Source organism: Dromiciops gliroides, chromosome 2 (genome assembly GCF_019393635.1).
Source record: "Dromiciops gliroides isolate mDroGli1 chromosome 2, mDroGli1.pri, whole genome shotgun sequence".
Classification (NCBI taxonomy): domain Eukaryota; kingdom Metazoa; phylum Chordata; class Mammalia; order Microbiotheria; family Microbiotheriidae; genus Dromiciops; species Dromiciops gliroides.
The window spans coordinates 238787720-238809088 of NC_057862.1; the positions used below are offsets into that span (position 1 = coordinate 238787720).

Genomic DNA, 21369 nt, shown 5'->3' on the forward strand with positions numbered 1-21369 from the left:
TCAAAACTCAACTTAGGGGGCAGCTAGGCGGCACAGTAGATAAAGCACCAGCTCTGGATTCAGGAGGACCTGAGTTCGAATCCAGTCTCAGACACTTGACACTTACTAGCTGTGTGACCCTGGGCAAGTCACTTAACCCTCATTGCCCCACCAAAAAAAAAAACCCCAACACAAAAAATAACTGAGCTCAGATCCCTCCTTTCTCAGGAAGCCTTTCTGCCCCTTAGTGCCCACCCTGTAGTGAATTTCTTTCCTGGTTACTTTCCATTTACTACAGTATATCTCTTGTATTACAGTTTGGGACATGTTGAAGCCCAAATTAGAATTTGAATTCCTTGAGGGCTAAGGGCCCTGTTTTTGCCTTTCATTGAATACCAGTGCATAACAAAATGCCTGGCACACAATAAGTGCTTAATCAATGCTTGTTGGCTGATTGAATGACAATAGTAGTAGCAGCTAACTTTTTTATACAGCACTTAAAGTTTTGCCAAGCACTTTTATATGCTTTTATGTACTTACAACAACCCTGTTAATACTAACCACTGGATTTTTTTTTTAGAGGTAGTTGGGATTAAGTGACTTGCCCAGGGTCACACAGCTAGTAAGTGTCTGAGTCCAGATTTGAACTCAGGAAGGTGAATCTTCCTGACTCCAGGCCTGGCCCTCTATTCACTGTAACACCTAGCTGCCCCCAATACTAACCAATAATATTGGCATCATTATCCCTTTTTTTTTTTTTTGCAGGGCAATGGGGGTTAAGTGACTTGCCCAGGGTCACACAGCTAGTAAGTGTCAAGTGTCTGAGGCTGGATTTGAACTCAGGTACTCCTGAATCCAGGGCTGGTGCTTTATCCACTGCGCCACCTAGCCGCCCCCTTCATTATCCCATTTTACAGATGAGGAAATTGAGGTGCAAAGAGGTTACAGGACTTGTGCGGGGTCACACAGCTAATTAGTGACAGAAGCAGATTCAAATCCAGCTCCTTCAAACTCCAAGCTCAGTACTCTTTTCATCACGTATCCAGTTTCTAGACCAGGCTTGATCATCACTTTTTTCCTCTAGGTCTTAGTTTCCTCTTTTGTAAAATGAGGGGCTTAGGACACAATCTGAATCCATAAGGTATTGTTACTTATCTCAATGTCTCACCTTCTCTCCCATAGGTTCTTCTTCTTCTTTTTTTTTTTTTTTATTTTTTTAGTGAGGCAATTGGGGTTAAGTGACTTGCCCAGGGTCACACAGCTAGTAAGTGTTAAGTGTCTGAGGCCGGATTTGAACCCAGGTACTCCTGACTCCAGGGCCGGTGCTCTATCCACTGCGCCACCTAGCTGCCCCTCTCCCATAGGTTCTTATCCTTGCTTCCACCCCTCCCACACACCCCCCACACACCCCCCCACACACACCCCCAAAGCTCCAGGGACTGGATTTTTAAAGATGGCATCTCCCCAGAAGACAATACTCAGTCTACAAAGAAGCTCAAAGGACCTGCACAGCTGGAAACAGCAAAGGTCCTCCAGATACCTCTGGACCAAGACCCCATGGTGGCCATGCAAAGCTGCAGTGCCCACCACCTTTCCCGCCAAAGGGGCAGAGAGCCAGAGAAGCCCCAACACCGGCCCAAGGCCCCTGCCCAGCTGAGGGAAACCCTCAGTGAGCCCATCACCACAGGCTTTAACACTTCCACAGTCTATGGTTAGTCTGACAGAGAGAGGGTACTCCCAGATGCCCACCCTTGCCCTCGGTTACCTTTTCCCACACATGCCTCGCGCTCGGTCATGGCTCCACACTCCCGGCGGGTGGAGGTATGAGATCCTTTGTACACAGAACAAAGGGGTTTGCAAGGACCAATAAGAGCATTTCTCCTTCTGAGACCATGGAAGAAAGGGCTAGGCAACCAGGCACCTGTCTTCCCCAGGACGCTCCCCAGGTTAGTCTCTGAGCCAGTGGCTCCGAGGAGCTTCACAAGAGGTTGGGAGGCCTCAGAGGCACAAACTCTTCCTTCCATTCATCCATCCATACCCCCAGCACAGGATACCCCAACTGTGGCTAAAGGGAGGCCAACCATAGTCTTCTAGAGCTCAAAGGGCACCCTCTAAGATGCAACCCACCACACTCCCAAAATAAGCTTCCAGGGTCCTTCCACACCCAAGGCCCAGACTGACCCTTTTCTAAGGCATGAAAGTATTAATGTCTCTTCTGCTACGCTTAGGTCTGACCCAGTAGGTGAGGGAATGGAGAAGAAGGGTAAAGACCACAACTAGGTCCTACCCTGATTCCAAGTCCCTTGTCTAGAGGGGGATTCTGAACGGAACAAACCTCAGACGCACTTCCTGAATAGTCTGGGCCTTGAGTGTCTAAGGCCCCTGGAAGTTTATTTTGGGAGTTTGGTGGTTTGGATTTCAGATGGTTTCCTTTGTGTTCTAGAAGGCCTCGGGTGGCGTCCCTCTGAATAGGATCCCCTCTTTACTGAGGAAGAGCTAGAAGTTATAGGCCTGCTCTGCATCCTCTCCCCGTGTCAGGAGAAACAGGGTGACAAGAGATAGTTCTATCAGGAGGCAGAAAAGTGAAGATGCTCCTGCCATCTTGCCTTTGCCTCGCCAGAGTCCCTTCTATTTACTCTCTCTATATCTTATCATTGATATGTTGTCTTCTCTATTGGAATGGAAGCTCCTTGAAGGGAGGGACTAGTTTGGGGTTTGGTTTTGTCTGTTTTTTTATTTTTTAAATAGTTTTTTTTTTCCAATTTCATGTAAAGATAGTTTTCAACATTCATTTTTGTAAGATTTTGAGTTCCCAATTTTCCTCCCTTTCAGAAACCAGGAAGCAATCTGATACAGGTTATACATAACAACCATGTTAAACATATTGGTAGGGACGGTTTTTGCCTTTCTTTGTATCTCAGTACTTAGCACAAAGGAAGCACTTGATAATTGCTTGCTGACCAACTGTTGGATTTCAGGATGCCAGGAAAAGGATCCCTTTCGCTGACACTGCTCCTTAGTCTTTATCATGGCACAGCACCTCAATATTTATCAGATGCTCAACTCTTATTCCCAGATGAGTAATTCCTATCTTGTCCCTCTCCCAAGTCCTGAACCCCATGACACTATCTCTCCTGGAGAAGGAACTAACCCTGATACTGTATGGCCCACACCCTCTGTCTTAGGGCTCTAAGGTGCTAATGGGCAAAGGTAAGAAGGCAGGAAGGGTCATATTGGGTTAGGAGGGGCCGGGCTCACCGCTTGGTCTGTGGGCAGGCCTGAAGGTTGCAGGTGCGATTGTCAGATGGCTGGGGCTTATGCCGACACATGTGATCAGGGTAAACCTCATTGTCGGTGGTGCAGAATACCAGGCGTGTCTGATAACCTGTCAGAAAGGGAGACACAGGTGAGCCTGCGTCCCCAGAGGTGTGGCTGGGGCTCATCCAACAACCTCACTGTGGGGGAAGGGGGGGTGCCCTAAGTATTAATGGAGCTAGACACCTTCTGGTTCTTGGGGCCCTCACCCTTCCTCAGGGCCTTTCCCTCATCTCTACCTCCCTATAATTGGAACCTCCTCTCTCCTCTTGATCACTCCTGTCTCAGCTCCGGGGTGACCCCTCCCCCTCCTCTCACCTCCTCCACACTCTGCACTGCAGTCACTCCAGGAGCCGTGATTCCAGCTGAAGCCCGTGTCCAGGGGTCGGTGGGGGAGGTAGTACTCATACTGCACCCCCAGGTTGGGCTCTTGGCTGATAAGCTGAAATGGAGGAAAGAATGACCTATATTCGAACCAGTGAAAAGGACCCAAGTCCCATCTCCCTATTTCCTAATGTGCGTGCTCTCTCTCTCTCTCGGGCTCTCTCTCTCTCTCTCAGTCTCTCTCTCGGTTTCTCTCCCCTCCCTCTCTGTTTTGTATTAGAAATAATCATAATAGGTCACATTTATAAAGACTCGCCAAGTTTACAAGGTACTTCTCATTCCCTCGTTTGAGCCTCACAGCAAAACGAGGCTCAAGATTTGTGATCCTCATTCTCCAGAGGAGACCCCAAAACCAAAAGATTTGCCCATAACACCACAGCCAGCAAGTTTCAGAGGCAGGGCCCAAACCCAGGTACTCCAGAATACTGCCCTCCCCTGCCTCCATCCATGCTACTATTGAGTCCAGAAGAGAAATGGGGTGGTGCGGTCTACCTGAGTGTCGGGATCTCTGGGTTCAAATCCTGCCCTAGGCCTATTCTTAGGATCCATTCTGGCCCCACCTTCCCTATTCATTTTGCTCTGCTCTCTCCCTTCCTCCTCCTCTCTCTACCTTGACTTAGAGGCTAAGGATCAATCCTTGCACTATGGTTTCCTAGATCAAGGAAATTTTTTTGTGTGTCATTGACTCTTTGGAAGTCTGGTGAAGTTAGAATAACTTCTCAGAATAACTTTTTCACTGCATAAAATAAAATTCATAGGATTACAAAGGAAATTATATTCAATTCTACATATATAATACATATCGTATTATATTGAACATATAGAATATATATTAAATTTATTATGCATCATATTATCTATGTTCACTATACTATATACTGAATATGTATTATATATTATATTCAATTATGTTGAAATACAATTATTAAAACCAAGGTATGGCTGGAGGGCAGCTAGGTTGCACAATGGATAGAGCAATGGCCCTGGATTCAGAAGGACCTGAGTTCAAATCTGGCCTCAGACACTTGACACTTACTAGCTGTGTGACCCTGGGCAAGTCACTTAATCCCAACTGACTCACCAAAAAAACCCAAAAAATACCAAATTCCTTGGGTTAAGAACCTCCGCCTCAGGTGGACATGACTGCTACTCACAGGAAAAATAGCGAGGGATGAATAAATGCTCCCATGTGAACTGCCCATTGTCACAGCAAAGCATTATGAAGGCTTCCACATTCTCATTAGCCTCTGAACAAACCCAGCATCATCCCTCCTTCCATGGCTTAGAGGTGGAGGATGGAGAGAACCAACCATCTCCATAGGCTGCACTCACCTCGATGACCAGGGGCTCAGAGGTGGGTCCCCGGGCATGCAGGTGCTCAGGGGCCAGGTCCCCCTCAGAGCCCCGTTCATACTGAAGGATAGTGCTGGCCACCGGCAGGGCCTGGCCAAACTCAATTGTCCAGCGGCCATTCAGGTAGTACTCCCCCCGCACATTCTTCACTGCTGTGGGATGAAAAGGAAAACAAAAAAGAGGAAGAGAGTTGCTGGAAAGGTGGAAAGGTCCTGTCCAAGCTTGGGGAGAGAAGAGCCGAGGTCTTGCAGCTCTGTCTATGCCTCTTCCCCTCCCCAGTGGCCCAGTCCCATGACCCATGGGTACAGTGTCCCGAGTTTGGGGATCTGGGACCTGCACTTGATCCTGTAGCTGGATTTTCCCTAGGATTAGCCTCGGGGAAGTATGAAGACAAGACCACCTATAGGACCATACCCAGGAAATTCCTGCTGGCTGTGGCTTCTGCAATATGGATGCTGGTGGCTCCTGCAGGAATGACCAAGATCTGGTTGTAACCTAAAGAAGACAGAAATATCAGGAGGCTGGGGAGGTCAGGAGAAGTGACGCCCAGTTCCTAGATTATATTTCTTGTTCCCCACTCCTCTAACCCCCACCCTAAACATACACATTCACGACCCTGCCCTCCTACCCTTCCATTCTCTTTATACTTTGCCCCCCCTCCCCTTCCCTGCCATGTTTGATCGGGTGACACCGGCCTCTTTGTTCTTCCTGGAACAAGATGCTCCATCTCCTGACTTCTTCCCGGCATCTTCACTGGCCGTCTCCCATGCCTAGAATGTTCTTCCTCCTCATCTCCACCTCCTGACTTCCCCAGCTTTCTTCAAGTCCCAGTTAAAATCCCACCTTCTGGAGGAAGCCCTTCCTGATCCCTCTTAATTCTAGTGCCTTCCCTCTCTTAATTATTTCCCATTTATTCCTCATATAGCTTGTTTGTACGTAGCTGTTTGCATGTTGTCTCCCCCATTAGATTGTGAGCTCCTTGAGGGCAGGAACTGTCTTTTGCCTTTCTTTGAATTCCCAGCCCTTGGCACAGTGCCTGGTACATTGCAGATGCTTAATCAATGTTCACACACACGTTTAATTGCTCATTGGACACCTGACCAAGGACCCCCTAGAAAGACACACCCCAAACTCAGTGCCTGACACTCAAGGAATTTTCTGAGTCATCTGTTCTGCCCCTACTGCATCCAGTTCTAGATGTCACATTTTCAGGACACAGACAAGCAGGAACCCATGCACCCATTCATTTACCCACCCATCCAAACAGCCATTCAAACATCCAACCAAACAGCCAGCCAGCCATCCATCCATGCAAAAATTCAACAATCACTTCATTAAAATAGATTTTTAGTAGAAGGTACTGTGCGGGGCAGCTAGGTGGCGCAGTGGATAAAGCACCGGCCCTGGATTCAGGAGTTCCTGAGTTCAAATCCGGCCTCAAACACTTGACACTTACTGGCTGTGTGACCCTGGGCAAGTCACTTAACCCCATTGCCCCATAAAAAAAAAAAAAAAAAAAAAAAAAGAAGGTACTGTGCTAGGCACTGGAGATTAAAAAAAAAAAAAAGACAAAATCTCCTGACAGAGAAAAGATGGATTTAGGGTGTAGACTGATACATCAATTTGGAGGGCATGGCCAATGCAGAAATTTGTTTATTGACTCAGCTTACTTGTTACGTGGGCTTTGTTTTTATTTTTATTGGGGTGGGGAGAGATAGGGGAAGTGTGAGGAGAGGTAGGAGGAAAAGAAAATAAATTTTTAAATGAAAAAAATTTTTAATTAAATTAAAAGCAAAAAAAACAACAACAACCACATAGAGAAGGAAATTCAGGAGAGGACACTAACAAGAAAGGCAGGGTTGGCACCACTATGTTATAGTTGATGTATACTCTTTTTATAACAGATTTTTACTTGTTTATTTATTTTTGTGGGGCAGTCAGGGTTAAGTGACTTGCCCAGTATCACACAGCTAGTAAGTGTCTAGTGAAGCCAGATTTGAACTCAGGTCCTCCTGAATTCAGGGCCGGTGCTTTATCCACTGGGCCACCTAGCTGCCACAATGCATACTCTTTAAAAAACTCTGTGGTAGATTAATGGTTTTAAATTCAATCCTTTTTGTCGTTTGTACATGAAAGCCTTCATACTTACCAATGACTATTAAGTGCATGGCAGCTAAGTGGTTCAGTGGATAGAGTGCTGGGCCAGGAGTCAGGAAGACCTGAGCTCAAATGTGGTCTCAGACACTTATATGACCCTGGGAAGTCACATAACTTCTCTTTGCCTTAATCCACTGGGGAAGGAAATGGCAAACCACCACAGTATTTTGCCAAGAAAACCTCAGGGACAGTATTGGCATCATGAAGAGTCAGATACAATTGAATGACTGAACAACAATTAAGTGCATAATTTAAAAAAAGATGGGGGGGGAGGGGAAAGATAGGTGGCACAGCAGATAAAGCACCAGCCCTGGATTCAGGAGGACCTGAGTTCAAATCCAGCATCAGACACTTGACACTTACTAGCTGTGTGACCCTGGACAAGTCACTTAACCCTCACTGCCCTGCCCCCTCCTTTTTTTAATGGAATCACAGTAAGGGGTCAGTTGGGGCTCAGGAGCCAATCTTGGGGAAAACCCCAGTTCTTTCTAAGCACATAGAATACAGCCTTCCCAGAGGCAGCTGAAGAGAAAGTCCAGGCAGCTGGGTCTGTTGTGTTGTGACCCCCAATCCTAATGCAGCTGCCCCCTCCACCCAGGAGAGCAGCAGTGACCCAGGGTATTGGGGCTACCCTTGGAGGGAACAGTGACGTGAACCTAAAGAGAAAAGAGTACTTTAAAAGACATTAAGCCCAGGGCCTCCATCAGGCATGCAGTAGACACTTGGGGGCCCATAAGTAGACAGCAGGTTTTAGGAAAAGGGTAAGAAGTTCACATGCATGTACACACACACACACACACACACAGATGGTCAGAGAGACAAAGCATACTTAAGCTCCCTCTTCCCAATTCCAGCACCTCCTACCTTTGGTGAGGTCATTGGCATTAAAAGTTCCTTTGACTGGGTAGCAGGTCTGGCCATCCCCCCCACACTGCAGGCACTTGTCTTCTTTCTTAGATGAGTACAGCATGTGGTCACAGCCAACAGCCTGCCTAGGCCCAGGTGCAGGAGAGGAAGGAGAGAGAGAAGTGGCCTGCCTCATTAATGATCAGATTGAACAAAGACTAGGAAGTCAGGAAAAAAGAGACGCTCACCTATACCCAATGATGGAGTCATGGAGCCCTTTCTGATATTCCAAGAGACAAGAATCTAACTCCTTTAGGGTTTTGTCAGTCAAGGGCCAGAGGGGGAAGGTTATTCTGCTCGCCTCCATTCCAAGAATACAGCACCAAGTAGGCAGGCTATGCCTTGGATTGACCTCTTGCTTAAGGCAATCAAGAAATTGCCTAGTTGTTCATGAAATCACCTGCAACAGGACCCTGAATCTCCCTGGGAGTGCTGCCTCATGGCCTGACATCATGAGAATCCTCCCAGTCTGATCTGGAAGATCTTTTGTGGCCAATAATAACATTTATTGAGCGCCTACTATGTGATAGGCACAGTACTAGACACTGGAGAACTCAAAGACAAAAATTAAACAGTCCCAGTCCTCAAGGAACCTAGAATCTATTGGGGGAAAATAACATGTTCTTCTTTTCTTTTTTTTTTTTTTTTGAAAATAACATGTACACAGAAAATTAAATATAAGATATATAAATAAAAGGTAATTTCTTAGAGAAGGATGATAGCAACCGAGAGAGGGGGCATCAGGCCAGGCTTCTAGGAAGAGATGGCCCTGACCCAAACCTTGAAAGAAGCCAGGGATTCCTTCAGATAGAGACAAAGGAGGAACTCAGTCCAGGCATGGGCAAAGGCACAAAGATGGGAGAATGAAAACCATGTAGACCAATGTGGTAAAAAGTGAAAGCTTTTAACAGTCGGTTAGGACATCAGTTTTTGAAGGACTACCCTTTTGGGGAGGAGACCGTGATGAGCCACCCGTGCATCTGCTAAGCACTCCACTTCCAGGGTGCTAGCTTAAAAGGCAAGGAGAGAACAGAAATGAGGTCTTTCGCTCTTGCTTGCTGGCTCGCTCGGTGTGTACACACACACACACACACACACACAGGTTCTCCATAACAGCACATGCTTGACACGGTTCTCAACCTCAGAGGTGGCCTTGGGTTTTTAGTGAGTTCTACATGGAATATAGACTAAGCTTAGATCTAAGACTATTTGTATTTCTACTTTCCTATCTCTCTAATCAACATCACCTTGTAATTCCCAAACAATAAAAGCCCTAACTAAAGATCAGAGGCTTCTTTCACTTACTGGTCTGGGAGATAAATAAGGGAAAGATTTAAAGGGGAGTATAATGCTCTTGTATCCAATTTTAAATCTCACACCAATTTGGCTGGAAGATAGAACGTGTGAAGAGAGCAATGAGCAATAAGTCTGGAAAGGTAGGTTGACATTTATTAACTTGGGTTTTTTTTTCTTTTGAAAATTTTGTTGGAGGGGGAGATGAGAGGGAAATAAAATTAATTTTTCTTAATTAAAAAAAAATTAAATTAAAGGGGGAAAAAAGGACAGCCAGAATCACATGGCGAAGGGCTTTAAAAAATCAATGTGGAGGGGGGGGGGAGCAGCTAGGTGACGCAGTAGATAGAGCACCGGCCCTGGAGTCAGGAGTACCTGAGTTTAAATCCGGCCTCAGACACTTAACACTTACTAGCTGTGTGACCCTGGGCAAGTCACTTAACCCCAATTGCCTCACTAAAAAAAAACAAAAACAAAAACAAAAACCAATCAGGTGTGAGATTAAAATTGGATATTAGATCATAAATCTCCCCTACTTAACCTGTCCCTTAATTTATCTCCCAGACTAGTAAATGGAAGAAGCTTCTGGTTTTCTAGTTAGAGCTTTTATTGTATGGTAGTCACAAGGTGATGTTGATTAGAAGGATAGGAAAGTAGAAATACAATACAAATCGTCTTAAGTCTAGGCTTAGTCTATATTCCGTATAAAACTCACCAAAACCCAAGGCCACCTTTGGGGAGAGAGACCGAGTCAAGCACGTGCTGTTAACCGAGAGCCGGGCCGAGTCAAACTCCAGTCCGCGTCTGTCTGTGCAGCGCAGCCAGGAGACCAGCGGAGCAGGAAAAAGGCCCCACTTCCGTTCTCTCCTTGCCTTTTAAGCTCGCACCCCGGAAGTCGAGTGCTCAGCAGGCAATCTGGCGTGTGTCACAGGCGGACTGGTGTGCATAGCTCATGCTGTTGGTCTCCTCCCCAAAAGGGTGGTCCTAAAAAAAAACTGGCGTCTCTCCATTATCTAATCGACTGTTAAAACTTTTTGCCACATTCCCCCCTTTTGTTCCTCAAGACAGGGCAGCTAGGTGGCACAGTGGATAAAGCACTGGCCCTGGATTCAGGAGGATCTGAGTTCAAATCCGACCTCAGACACTTGACACTAGCCATGTGACCCTCATTGCCCCGCAAAAAACCAACAACAACAACAACAACAATCAAAGGAGTTCATATTTTATCCTAGAAACAAGAGGCCAATGGGGCTCCTTGAGCAGAGGAATGACATGGAGGGGCCTGTGCTTTAGGAATATCAATGTAGAAACTCAGCCACGTGGAGGATGGATTAGAGAGGGGAGTGACTTTGGGGCAGGGAGACCAATTAGGCTATTGAAATAGTCCAGGCAAGAAGTGAGAGGGTCTGAATCAGAGCCGTGGCTGTGGGGAAGTGGATGGATGCAGTGGAGATTGTGGAGGCAGAACTGATAAGATTTGGGAATTTACTGAATATAAAAGGAGAAGGATATGGAAGAGTTGAGGGTAATTCTGAAGTTCCAAACCTGGGTAACTAGAAGAAAAGTGGTGGTCTCCATCGAACTGGGGAAGTCAGAAACAGGGAAAGGTTTGGGGGAAAAGATAAAGAGCTCAATTTTGGACATGTCGACTTTGTGATTCCCACGAGACATTAAGTTGGAGATGTTCAATAGATAGTTGATGCTGCGGGAATGTAGTTGAGAGGAAAGAGACTGGGGCTGGATATATGGACACATCTGGGAGTTATCTGAGAGAAATGATAGCTGAATCTATGGGAGCTAATGAGATCAGAGAGGGGGAGGGAGAGGAGAAGGGAGAAGGGGGAAAAGGGGAGGGAAATAGAGGAGAAGGGGGAAAGGAGAGAGAAAAGAAGAGAGGGCGAAGGAAAAGGGTGAAAGACAGAAGGGGGAAGGGAGAGGGGGGAAAGAAGAGAAAAAGAGAGAATGAAGGGGATTTAGGACAGAGCCTTGGAGTATATACATCCATGTACAGGAAGTGGGACACGGATGTTGATCCATCAAAGGAAACTAAGGAAGAAGAGTCAGATAAGAAGGAGAGCCAAGAGAAAGCATTGTCATAAAAATTTAGGGAGGACAGTGTCTAGAAGAGGAGATGGAGATCAGCAGTGTCAAAAGCTACAGACAAGTTAGAGGACTCCAAAAAAGCCACAGGGTTTAACAATTGAGTGGAAATTGGTCATCTTGCAGAGACAAATCTTAGCCCTGGGTAAGGACCGTGGGCAGGTCAATGGCTCACCTGACAAGTGCCCTGCACACAGACATCGAGTTTGCCTGGCTCACATGGGGTCCCATCCACCACTGCCTCTTTATGTCTGTAGTAGAAGTTCTCCCCCTTGGGAATGCAGTTCAACTCGCACTTGTTGGCAGCTGGGGAGAGAACAAGGATGAAAATGAAATCCCAAAGGACAAGGTTTCTTTTCCTGCTCAAAAACCAAATGGCCTGTCCTTGTAGTCACCCTAAAAGCAGATGCTAAATATGGCAATGCTTGACTACTCCATTAACTAGACCATCCAAATTGGGGTTTAAGTGACTTGCCCAGGGTCACACAGCTAGTAAGTGTTAAGTGTCTGAGGCCGGATTTGAACTCAGGTACTCCTGACTCCAGGGCCAGTGCTCTATCCACTGCGCCACCTAGCTGCCCCCCATCAGCCCTATTTTTAAAGTCCTTCAGAAACAGCAAAAAATCCTCCTCCCTTTATAAGAGGGATTATATTGGTATGGAAGTTTTTCCTTCCTCTATGAATCTCTGGTATTCAGAGACATCCTATGGCCCAAGGCCCAGAGCCCTTGCTCCCATGGGTTATGGAAGAAGTCCTGGGTTTCAAAAGGTGACTAATGAACTTCCTGAGGAACAAACCTGTGAAGTATAGTAATCCCAAGACATCCCTAAAAAGCCCATATTAATAAACAGAGCCATCCATCCTAGCTCTTACCTCCATAATATGGAAACCACTTGTATCTTTTGCCTTGGAATTCCTTCCCATCAAATTCCGCACATTGCTCTGCTCTGAAGTCCCGGGTGCCCTGAGGACAGCTCTGAAGGGGAGAGAAGAGGGCAGGACATTATACATTATAGGATGCTGTACTGTCCCCAGGAGGTGAGGGGCAGAAGGGAGAATACAGTCAAATTCAAACGAACAAGCATGTATTAAAATGTTGGCCATGTGTTAAGCAGTGGATACCAAATACAGTTATCCCTTACATATCTCAACTTTCCCCATTGGGGTCTCGATGTATCTTGGGTCAGCATAAGAAATTAAATGGGAATTTGGGGGGAGTTTTGCAGAAGCTGCAGATGACACGGGAAAAGGTTAAAACTCAGAAATGCATAAAATATATGTATAATATTGTATAATACCAACCCAAGTTTTACATTAAGGTACTATAAACACCCCGTAAAAGAAAAAGAAAAAATTCAGACCTCTCCTCTGGTATAAAGGGAGGGCCAAAAAATTTTAACTGAATTTTCCAGATCGTGGGGCCATCATACCCCCAAGCCCCCAAGATGTGGAAAGAATAACTGTCATCCCTTCCAAAACACAGGAGCTTCTCAGCTATTTCTCATACAGCAGGCTAGGAAGCTAAAGAATGCAATAGAGAAAATTCCACAACAGAGTCAGAACTCCCAAATTCCATCTTCAGGCCTATTTGCCATGGGGATTTTTCTGTTTGTTTTGTAAATTGTTCTAAACTTAACAAACACCAAATAAAATGTAGCCACAAGCATTTAAAGCAATGCAATTCCAGGTGGAATCCTCCTCCAGAATCTTCCCTCAAAGAATTCCTTTTGCCTCTATCTCGTAAAATATTTGTAAAATCTTGTCAAAGACTTGGAAGTTCCCCACTGGGGCCATGGAGGTTGGCAGTAAAACCAAAACCTTCATCAACAAGCTATTTGTCTCAGTGACTCAGAAACAGTGCCTGAGAGCAGGGGCCCAACAAACCAACAGATGTGCCTGAGGGATATGGCAATGAACTTGTTCTTTGCTCTCCCTTTTGCCCCAGCTCCCAGCAAAGACTGGAACAGCTTCTAGTTGCCCCTGGTGGAGGTCTGGCCCTGGTCTTTGTGGGGCCTCCAATGGGGAGGTAGGACCTCGAGATTAAGCAGAGAACATCAAAATGCTTCCCTGATGATGAAGAGAGGTCAGACTCTTTCCCCAGATCCTATGGGAGATAAAGCTGCTCAATAAAGGGGAGAAGGAACATGGGTCCCAAGATATCTTACCTCAGTGTTGCATGAGCGATAATTGCGGGTGGGTCCAATACAGGTGGAGCCGCCATCTCTCCTGAGAGACAAGCCCACACAAGGAAGTGGTTATCTATCTATCTATCCATCCATCTTCCCACCCAACCCAGTTCCTAAGGAACCATCTGGTTATTTCCTCAGACACACCACTCTACGAGACTATCTGACCTTCTCTCATCTTTGGGTAGCCGTAATCTGCTTGGCCGGCAATATTTTAATTGTCTCCCCCCCCCACACCGCTGCCCCCCAATATTCCTCTACATTGTAAGGGAGGGATTACAGGGAGATGAATGGGAGGCAAGCATGAGGTAGTAGGAGTTTACTGGCTCTTGAGTCAAAAGACTTGGGTTCAAATCTCACACCTGATACTTGATACCTGTGTGACCTTGGACAAATCACTAAAACTTCCTGGACCTCAGTTTCTTCATCTGTAAAATGGGATGGTTGGTCTAGGTTCTCTGAAGCTATGATCCCAAGAGTCATTGAGAAGTAACAATAAATTTTAAACCATAAAATAAATACACACACACACACACACATATATATATACACATAAAGATACTATATATACCTGTGTATATTCTATATGTATGTAATATTTTATATTTACTTATAGATCAAGGTCTAACTTAGATTTTTAAACCATGGGTCACAACTCCGTATGAGGTCATGCATCTGAATATGGGGAGGTCGTGAAAAATTTGGCAACAGTAAAAGGTTATACATGCCCATCTTCTATCCAGGGTCGTATAAAAACTTCTCAGGTGAAAAGGGGTCACTAGTGGAAAAAGTTTAAGAAGCCCTGGTCCAGATGATAAAAAGTTGATTTTAGAACACATAGCACTTGAATTCAAGTCTGTCTTCTGACATGTAATGGTTATGTGACCCTAGGCAAATCATTCAACTTCTGAGGGCTCTTTTCTAAAATTATATATTGCAGAGACGGTGCTACCTGCGTTGGTAGACAGAGTTCCCTCACCTGGGAGTTCCCTAGACCAATGAAATCACAGGTCCAGTCTCCTTTTCCCTGACTCATTACCTTTTTTTTTTTTTTGCAGGGCAATGAGGGTTAAGTGACTTGCCCAGGGTCACACAACTAATAAGTGTCAAGTGTCTGAAGTCGGATTTGAACTCAGGTCTTCCTGAATCCAGGGCCGGTGCTTTATCCACTGCGCCACCTAGCTGCCCTTGACTCATTACTTTTAAAAAATATGCCTAGCCAAAGCATGGAAGTATGTTTTGTATGACTGCACATGTATAAACTACATCAAACTGCTTACCTTCTCAATGATGGGGGAAGGAGGGAAGGAAAGAATTTGGAACTCAAAATTTTAAAAAACAAATGTTAAAAATTGTTCTTGGGGGCAGCTAGATGGCGCAGTGGATAAAGCACCAGCACTGGATTCAGGAGGACCTGAGTTCAAATCGGGCCTCAGACACTTGACACTTACTAGCTGTGTGACCCTGGGCAAGTCACTTAACCCCCACTGCCCCACAAAAAAAAAATTGTTCTTACATGTAATTGGGGGGGAGGGGGGAAGAAAATATTAAACTAAAACAAGTAAATTTTTTTTAATGCCTAGCCAAATGTTTTCCCCCAATCTGGAAGACAGATTCTGAAATTCTCTTTTTTTTTCCCCATGGGAACCAAAAATAACTTCTCTCTCCTGAAGTCTATCAGAAAGTTGGCATTTATGGGGTGTCTATTATGAGCACAGCCCTGTACCCAGAGATATGGGGACACGTGAAAACAAACTTCCATGGAAGACTTAGTTTCTGCTCATTAGGATCAAAGAAACTTTTAAAAAAACTGTCTGGGCCTGTGACTTCATTATCAGGGAACTCCTGGTGAGGAAACTCCTTCTACTAATACAGATCAGTATTCTATAGTCTTAACAAGTTGTCTGAGAAGCAAGCGACTTCCCTGGCCAGGGAATCGGGGGCAAGGAAGCCAGGCCTTCCTGAATCAAAGGCAAGTCAAAAGTGAAATTTAACAAAAGGGCACACTGAGGCAATTCTCCACATAAGATAATAATTTATTAATAGGACACAACTTATTAATAAGGGGATCTCTGGGTAGCCTTCATTTGTGCCAAAAGACCCAGGGTGAGGACTAATAGGTCTTTTTTTTGGGGGGGGGGCAATGGGGGTTAAGTGACTTGCCCAGGGTCACACAGCTACTAAGTGTTAAGTGTCTGAGGCCAGATTTGAACTCAGGTACTCCTGAATCCAGGGCCGGTGTTTTAACCACTGCGCCACCTAGCTGCCCCCCAATAGGTCTTTTTAAACCTAGGTGTGTCTTCCTTCTGACTGGCCTGACAGTTCATCACCTGGACCTCCCCTGGCAAAGGCAAGGCAATCTCGACTGGTGAACATTTTGATGCGGAAGGGGGTTAATAATTCCTAGCTCCTCCCTAGTATTTCATTAACTCCCTACCCCCCAACTCCCAACCTCATGCAGCTAGGGAAAGTGGGTTGGCCTTCAGATGTGGCTGGCTGGTTAGCCCCTCTCTGACACTTCAGGAATACCAGTTGCTTTATGAGACCCAGCTGCCTCTAGCAATCTTGGCTAGAGAAACCACCTCAATCAGGATTTCCCCAGCTTGCAGACCAGATTCCCTCCAACTTTGATTAAGGAAAAGCAAGGACAAGGGACATTTCCCCTGTGGAGGGCCTAGCTCAAGCTGGCTTCTGTGTACCCAGTAAACAGAATTGAGGGTCCCACTTTGGGGGGGGGGCCAGCACAAGCTGGTTAACAGCAGATGCCCTGAGCCCTGGGATTGATTACATTACTAAATCAGGCCCTTCAGAAACCCCTGTCCTTGAGAAGTGGGGTCTGACAAAATAAGAAAAAATATGTATTACAGCAATTATTAATTTTCCTCAGGCGTGAATATAAAAAAACTGTAACCATACAAAGTAAGTATATACAAATATAAGTATAATTTTTTGAAAGGCAGTGAATGGAGCACTGGACCAAAGTTATAAAGACCTGTGTTCAAAACTACTGTGTTCAGATAATTACTAGCTTATGTGACCCTGGTCAAGTCACTTAACCTCTGCCTGCCCCAGTTTCCTCATCTTTAAAGAATTAGATGGGCAGCTAGGTGGCACAGTGCATAGTGTGCTAGGTCTAGAATTAGGAAGCCCCATCTTCCCGAGTTCAAATCTGACCTCAGACACATATTAGCTGTGTGACCCTGGGCAAGTCACTGAACCCTGTTTGCCTCAGTTTCCTCATCTGTAAAATGAGCTGGAGAAGGAAATGGCAAACCACTCCAGTATCTTTGCCAAGAAAACCCCAAATGGGGTCAAGAAGAGTCAGCCATGACTGAGTGACAACAAAGAACTATACAAAGTGTTATTTCTTTTATATCCCTGTTAGCACTGTATTGCATAAGTACCCGCTGACCTGAACTGAGGAGCATCTGTATTTGACAAGGGAAGCTAGGGGCAGAGAAACCTAGAGACAAAGTATCTCTGAAAATAGAAGATGTCAGAGTAAAAATGAGACTTGATTTATAAAAAAAATCAATTTGTGGATAGAGTACTGGCCCTGGATTCAGGAGGACCTGAGTTCAAATCCAGCCTCAGACACTTGACATGTACTAGCTGTGTGACCCTGGGCAAGTCACTTAACCCCAATTGCCTCACCCAAAAAAAAAATCAATTTGCACAATCTCCTGGAGCATAAAGTGAGATCTGCTTATCTTATGTTGCCTTAGAACCAAGAGAACACTGTGCACAGAGATGATGAACACTGATGAAGAACTGTGGATTTACCTATTCTCAGCAATACAATGATCCAAGACAATCCCCAAGGACTAGTTATGAAATATACTATCCACCTCCAAAGAAAGAACTGATATTGACTGAACACAGACTGAAACATGCTATTTTTCACTTTCTTTCATTTTTTTATTCAAGTTTTTTTTTTACAAAATGACTAATACAGTAATGTTTTATATAATTGCATATGCAAAACCCCTATCTGATTGCTTACCACCTCAGGGAGGGAGGAGGGAAGGGAGAGAAGAGGGATAAAAATTAGAACTCGAAACTATAAATAAAAATGTTTATTACTTTCAAAAAAAATTGCTTACCTGGTTCTGCTAAAAAAAAAATGTAACAGTTGAACCAGGGAACCAATCATTAATCTGTCTCAGATGTCACAGTTTACTCATGAGGCTGCTTTTGAAAATTTAATCAGAAATGTTGGTACCTCTGAGAGTAGCAATGTCGCTCCTGGAAACTGACGCCCCCACCACAGGTCCTGCTGCATGGGCTCCACTCTCCCCAGCGGCCCCAGCCCTCGCTTTGCCTTCTCACCTTCCTTGCCTGATGGGAAAGAAACACCCAGGAGGGCGGGTTGGTTGGCTAAAGTGAGCCTCTGCACTCACAAGACCCAAGATGGAGAAGCTCCCAGCCACTGGTCTATAAGGGGGCTCAGACTAAAGCGGAAGGTTCCTGAATAATAATAACAGCTCTTGGAGTGAAGCAAGCAGAATTACGGCAGCCATTTATTTTATACAATAATAATAACATAGAAAGAAAAACAACATTGAGAGACTTGAGACCTCTGATCAATTCAGTGACCAACCAATTAGAGGAATGATGAAGACAAGAAAGGGGATGACCTCAAGATGCAGAGTAAGACACATTTTCAGACACAACCAGTGCAGGAATTCATGTTGCTTGACTATATTTCCTTGTTACAAGGGTTTTGTTTTTCTTTTCCTTTCTTCCATTGGTGAGGAGGCCAAAAGAGGGATTGGGATAACGTAGGGGGGAAAAGAGAGAGTCACTGAAGCATATTTTTAAAACATGTAAAGAAAATTAGAAAAACCAGAAAGAAGCCCAGACAAGCAGAACCGCTTTGAAAGCTACAAGTTGAACTTGGATACTTAAAAAGAAAAGCAAGCTGTAACATATATAATAGATTAATACACATAATCCCCTTATTCTGTTCTACTATGTATTTGGAAATTCCATTTTATTTGATGTTTGTTAGGCTCAAAATTAAAATAAATTATTTAAATATGATGTCTTTTTTTTTTTAGCACTTTAATGTTTACAAGGGACAGCCAGGGGCTACAGTGGATAGAGCGTTGGGCTAGGAATAAGGAAGATTCATCTTCCCAAGTTCAAATTCAGCCTCAGACACTTACTAGCTGTGTGACCCTAGGCAAGTCACTTAACTCTGTTTGCCTCAGTTTTCTCAGGTATAAAATGAGCTGGAGAAGGAAATGGCGAACCACTCCAATATCTTTGCCAAGAAAACCCCAAATGGGATCACAAAGAGTCGGATACAACTGAAAAACGACTAAACAACAATGTTTATAAAAACACTTTATGTATCATTGATATGTAAAGACAATGATCTCATGGTTCCTATTATTATCATCACCATCTTAGACATAGGAAACTGAGGCAAAAAAAGAGGTTAAGTAATTTGTCCAGGATCACTTAACTAATATCTGAAGCAGGATTTGTACCCAGGTCTTCCTGCCTCCAAGTCAAGTGACCACCTCTTGACACTCTGTTATCACCAAAACATCATCCTAACTGTATGTAGGACATGAGGAAACTTAGACACAGCTAAATAGCACAGTGAATAGAATACCGGTCCTGGAGTCAGGAAGACCTGAGTTCAAATCCTATTCAATATGATTCAAGGGCTAAAGACCAACCTGCAAAGCACCTAAAATTGCCATTCAGAGCCAAAGCAATGTCTCCAAAAGGCCCAAGCAAAATGCAAGACAAAATCATAACCATGAAATCTTAAAAATTAGAAGGGACCACAGAAGTCATCTGACCAAGAGCAGAAGACAAATATTTAAGGACATGCCCATTGTTAGGTTTGTTTTGCTTCACTATGCTTAGTTGTTACAAGGGAAAACTTGTTTTTTTCTTTTTTGGAGGGAGGTGAGGGATAGCAACACCAACCAAAAAAAAAAAAAAAGGAAAGAAAGAAAAAATATCAACGAAGCATTTTTTTAAATGCACAAAAAAAAATAGGAGGTTCGGAGGCAAACACAGATAAGCCTGGATGGCACCTTTAGAATGAATGTGTGTATGTGTATATACACATATATATTATATGCATATAATATGTGTATATACACATACATATTATATGCTGTGAGAAAATAATGGGATTTGGGGACTCAGACGCGCATGCGTGGGCACACACAGAAACTCTAACTAAAGGAAGTTAACTAACTTAACATCACCTTCAAGTCATGTCAATCAATGAACTTGAATGCTACCAGCCAATTAGCTTGGAGCAGTGTGTAGGGACCGCCTCTCTTCTGGACCACAAGTAGCTACTGCTTTCACAGGGACAGGAAATTTCTCTTTTTGGCCTGAGACTCATAGGGGAAGGCGCCTTTTTCTCTTTTCTTCCCTAGATCCTAGCTTGGCTTTCCTAACTTTCAGGACAATGTGCTCTATCTTTACTAACACCTAACATGCTTTAATAAATGCTTAATGCCCCCAAACTGGTGCTAAAGCTTCTAATTTATAAGTAAAAATATATCAAAAACCCCAGCTAATGTTCCCTACACTTGGGACAGAAATAGGCAACCACATATAATTTTAAACGTCACAATGCATATAATATATAAAATATATTATACAAATATGTCACGTGTTATGTATACAATATAAATGGTATATTTGCATATGTGTACTACCTGTATATGCATATAATTTCTACAATATGTGCTAGAAACTTGGCTAACAGCTCAAATAATGTTGTGCAGCTCTAGTGTTAACAGCCCTAGTGCTGCAGCTTGAAGGTTAGCAGCTTAAGTGTTGGCAGCTCTAGTGTTGCTAGCAGGTCGCCACTCAAAGAATTCAAGCAGGCAGCAGTGTGTGGGTGAAGGCTTCTTTATTCATCTTCCTGAAGATGGGCACTCTTCTGAACGTGCCAGAGAGTGCACTGAAGTGGGTCCTTCAAGGGGTCCCCTCCAACCAATCACATTAAGGCATTTTACTATTCCTCATTTACATACTTTCCCCCTATCAACATACAGCATAACAACAACCAATCAGATTGTACCAAGTGGACCAATCACAGTGCTAGAAACTAGTCAGGTGGTACCAGTCAATCAATCAGATTTTACAAACTACAATACCAGGCCTTAACCTATTCTGGGCAAGAGTGTTGGCTCCTCCTCAGAACAATGCTGTGTTAAGTATATAACTCCTTAAGAAAGAAAACCTGACTTGGGGTTTGACCAATCAGATTGCAGCCTTAGGCCCCAACCCTATGCTGGAGTAAGAATGTCCCCATTCCCCACTAAACAGTGCTTGTGTAAACACAACTTTTCAAAACAAAACTCAAGTCATTGCTTGAGCTCCAAGTCATGTGGGGATCACCTCAGGTGCCTCAAGGTGAACTCCCAGCCCAGTCCAACTCCCACAAAACCCAGGCCCCTCTTCAGGCCTAAGGCCCAGGAGCTTCCTGTGCCCAGTGGCCCCCTGCTGGGAGGTTTGGGCAACAAAGGCATAAAGCCTGAAACCAGACTCACTCTCTGCCTTTAGGGCTCTGAGAAGAGTCCCAATATAGTCTTTTCTCTCATATGTATGCATGGTACTGTGTATATATAATACATACTTTTATATTAAATATATAATATATAGAACACATTATATATACATATACCCACATACACCAACTCTATCCATCCCT

The 21369-nt window shown here is 44.4% G+C and overlaps 1 protein-coding gene across 2 annotated transcripts in view; it reads right to left on the minus strand.

Annotated features, from left to right (window-relative positions):
- The window catches only part of PAPLN (papilin, proteoglycan like sulfated glycoprotein), an 89868-nt gene that overhangs the window by 42292 nt on the left and 26207 nt on the right, over positions 1-21369 (minus strand). For both annotated transcript variants that reach the window (XM_043982759.1, XM_043982757.1), the window contains exons 3-11: positions 17896-18011; positions 13653-13713; positions 12361-12463; positions 11663-11793; positions 8053-8176; positions 5446-5526; positions 5011-5183; positions 3613-3736; positions 3238-3364 (exon numbers count right to left, since the gene is read on the minus strand). In XM_043982759.1, coding sequence (XP_043838694.1) covers positions 3238-3364; positions 3613-3736; positions 5011-5183; positions 5446-5526; positions 8053-8176; positions 11663-11793; positions 12361-12463; positions 13653-13713; positions 17896-18011 — 1040 coding nt within the window. The remainder of the gene's footprint in view (positions 1-3237; positions 3365-3612; positions 3737-5010; positions 5184-5445; positions 5527-8052; positions 8177-11662; positions 11794-12360; positions 12464-13652; positions 13714-17895; positions 18012-21369) is intronic.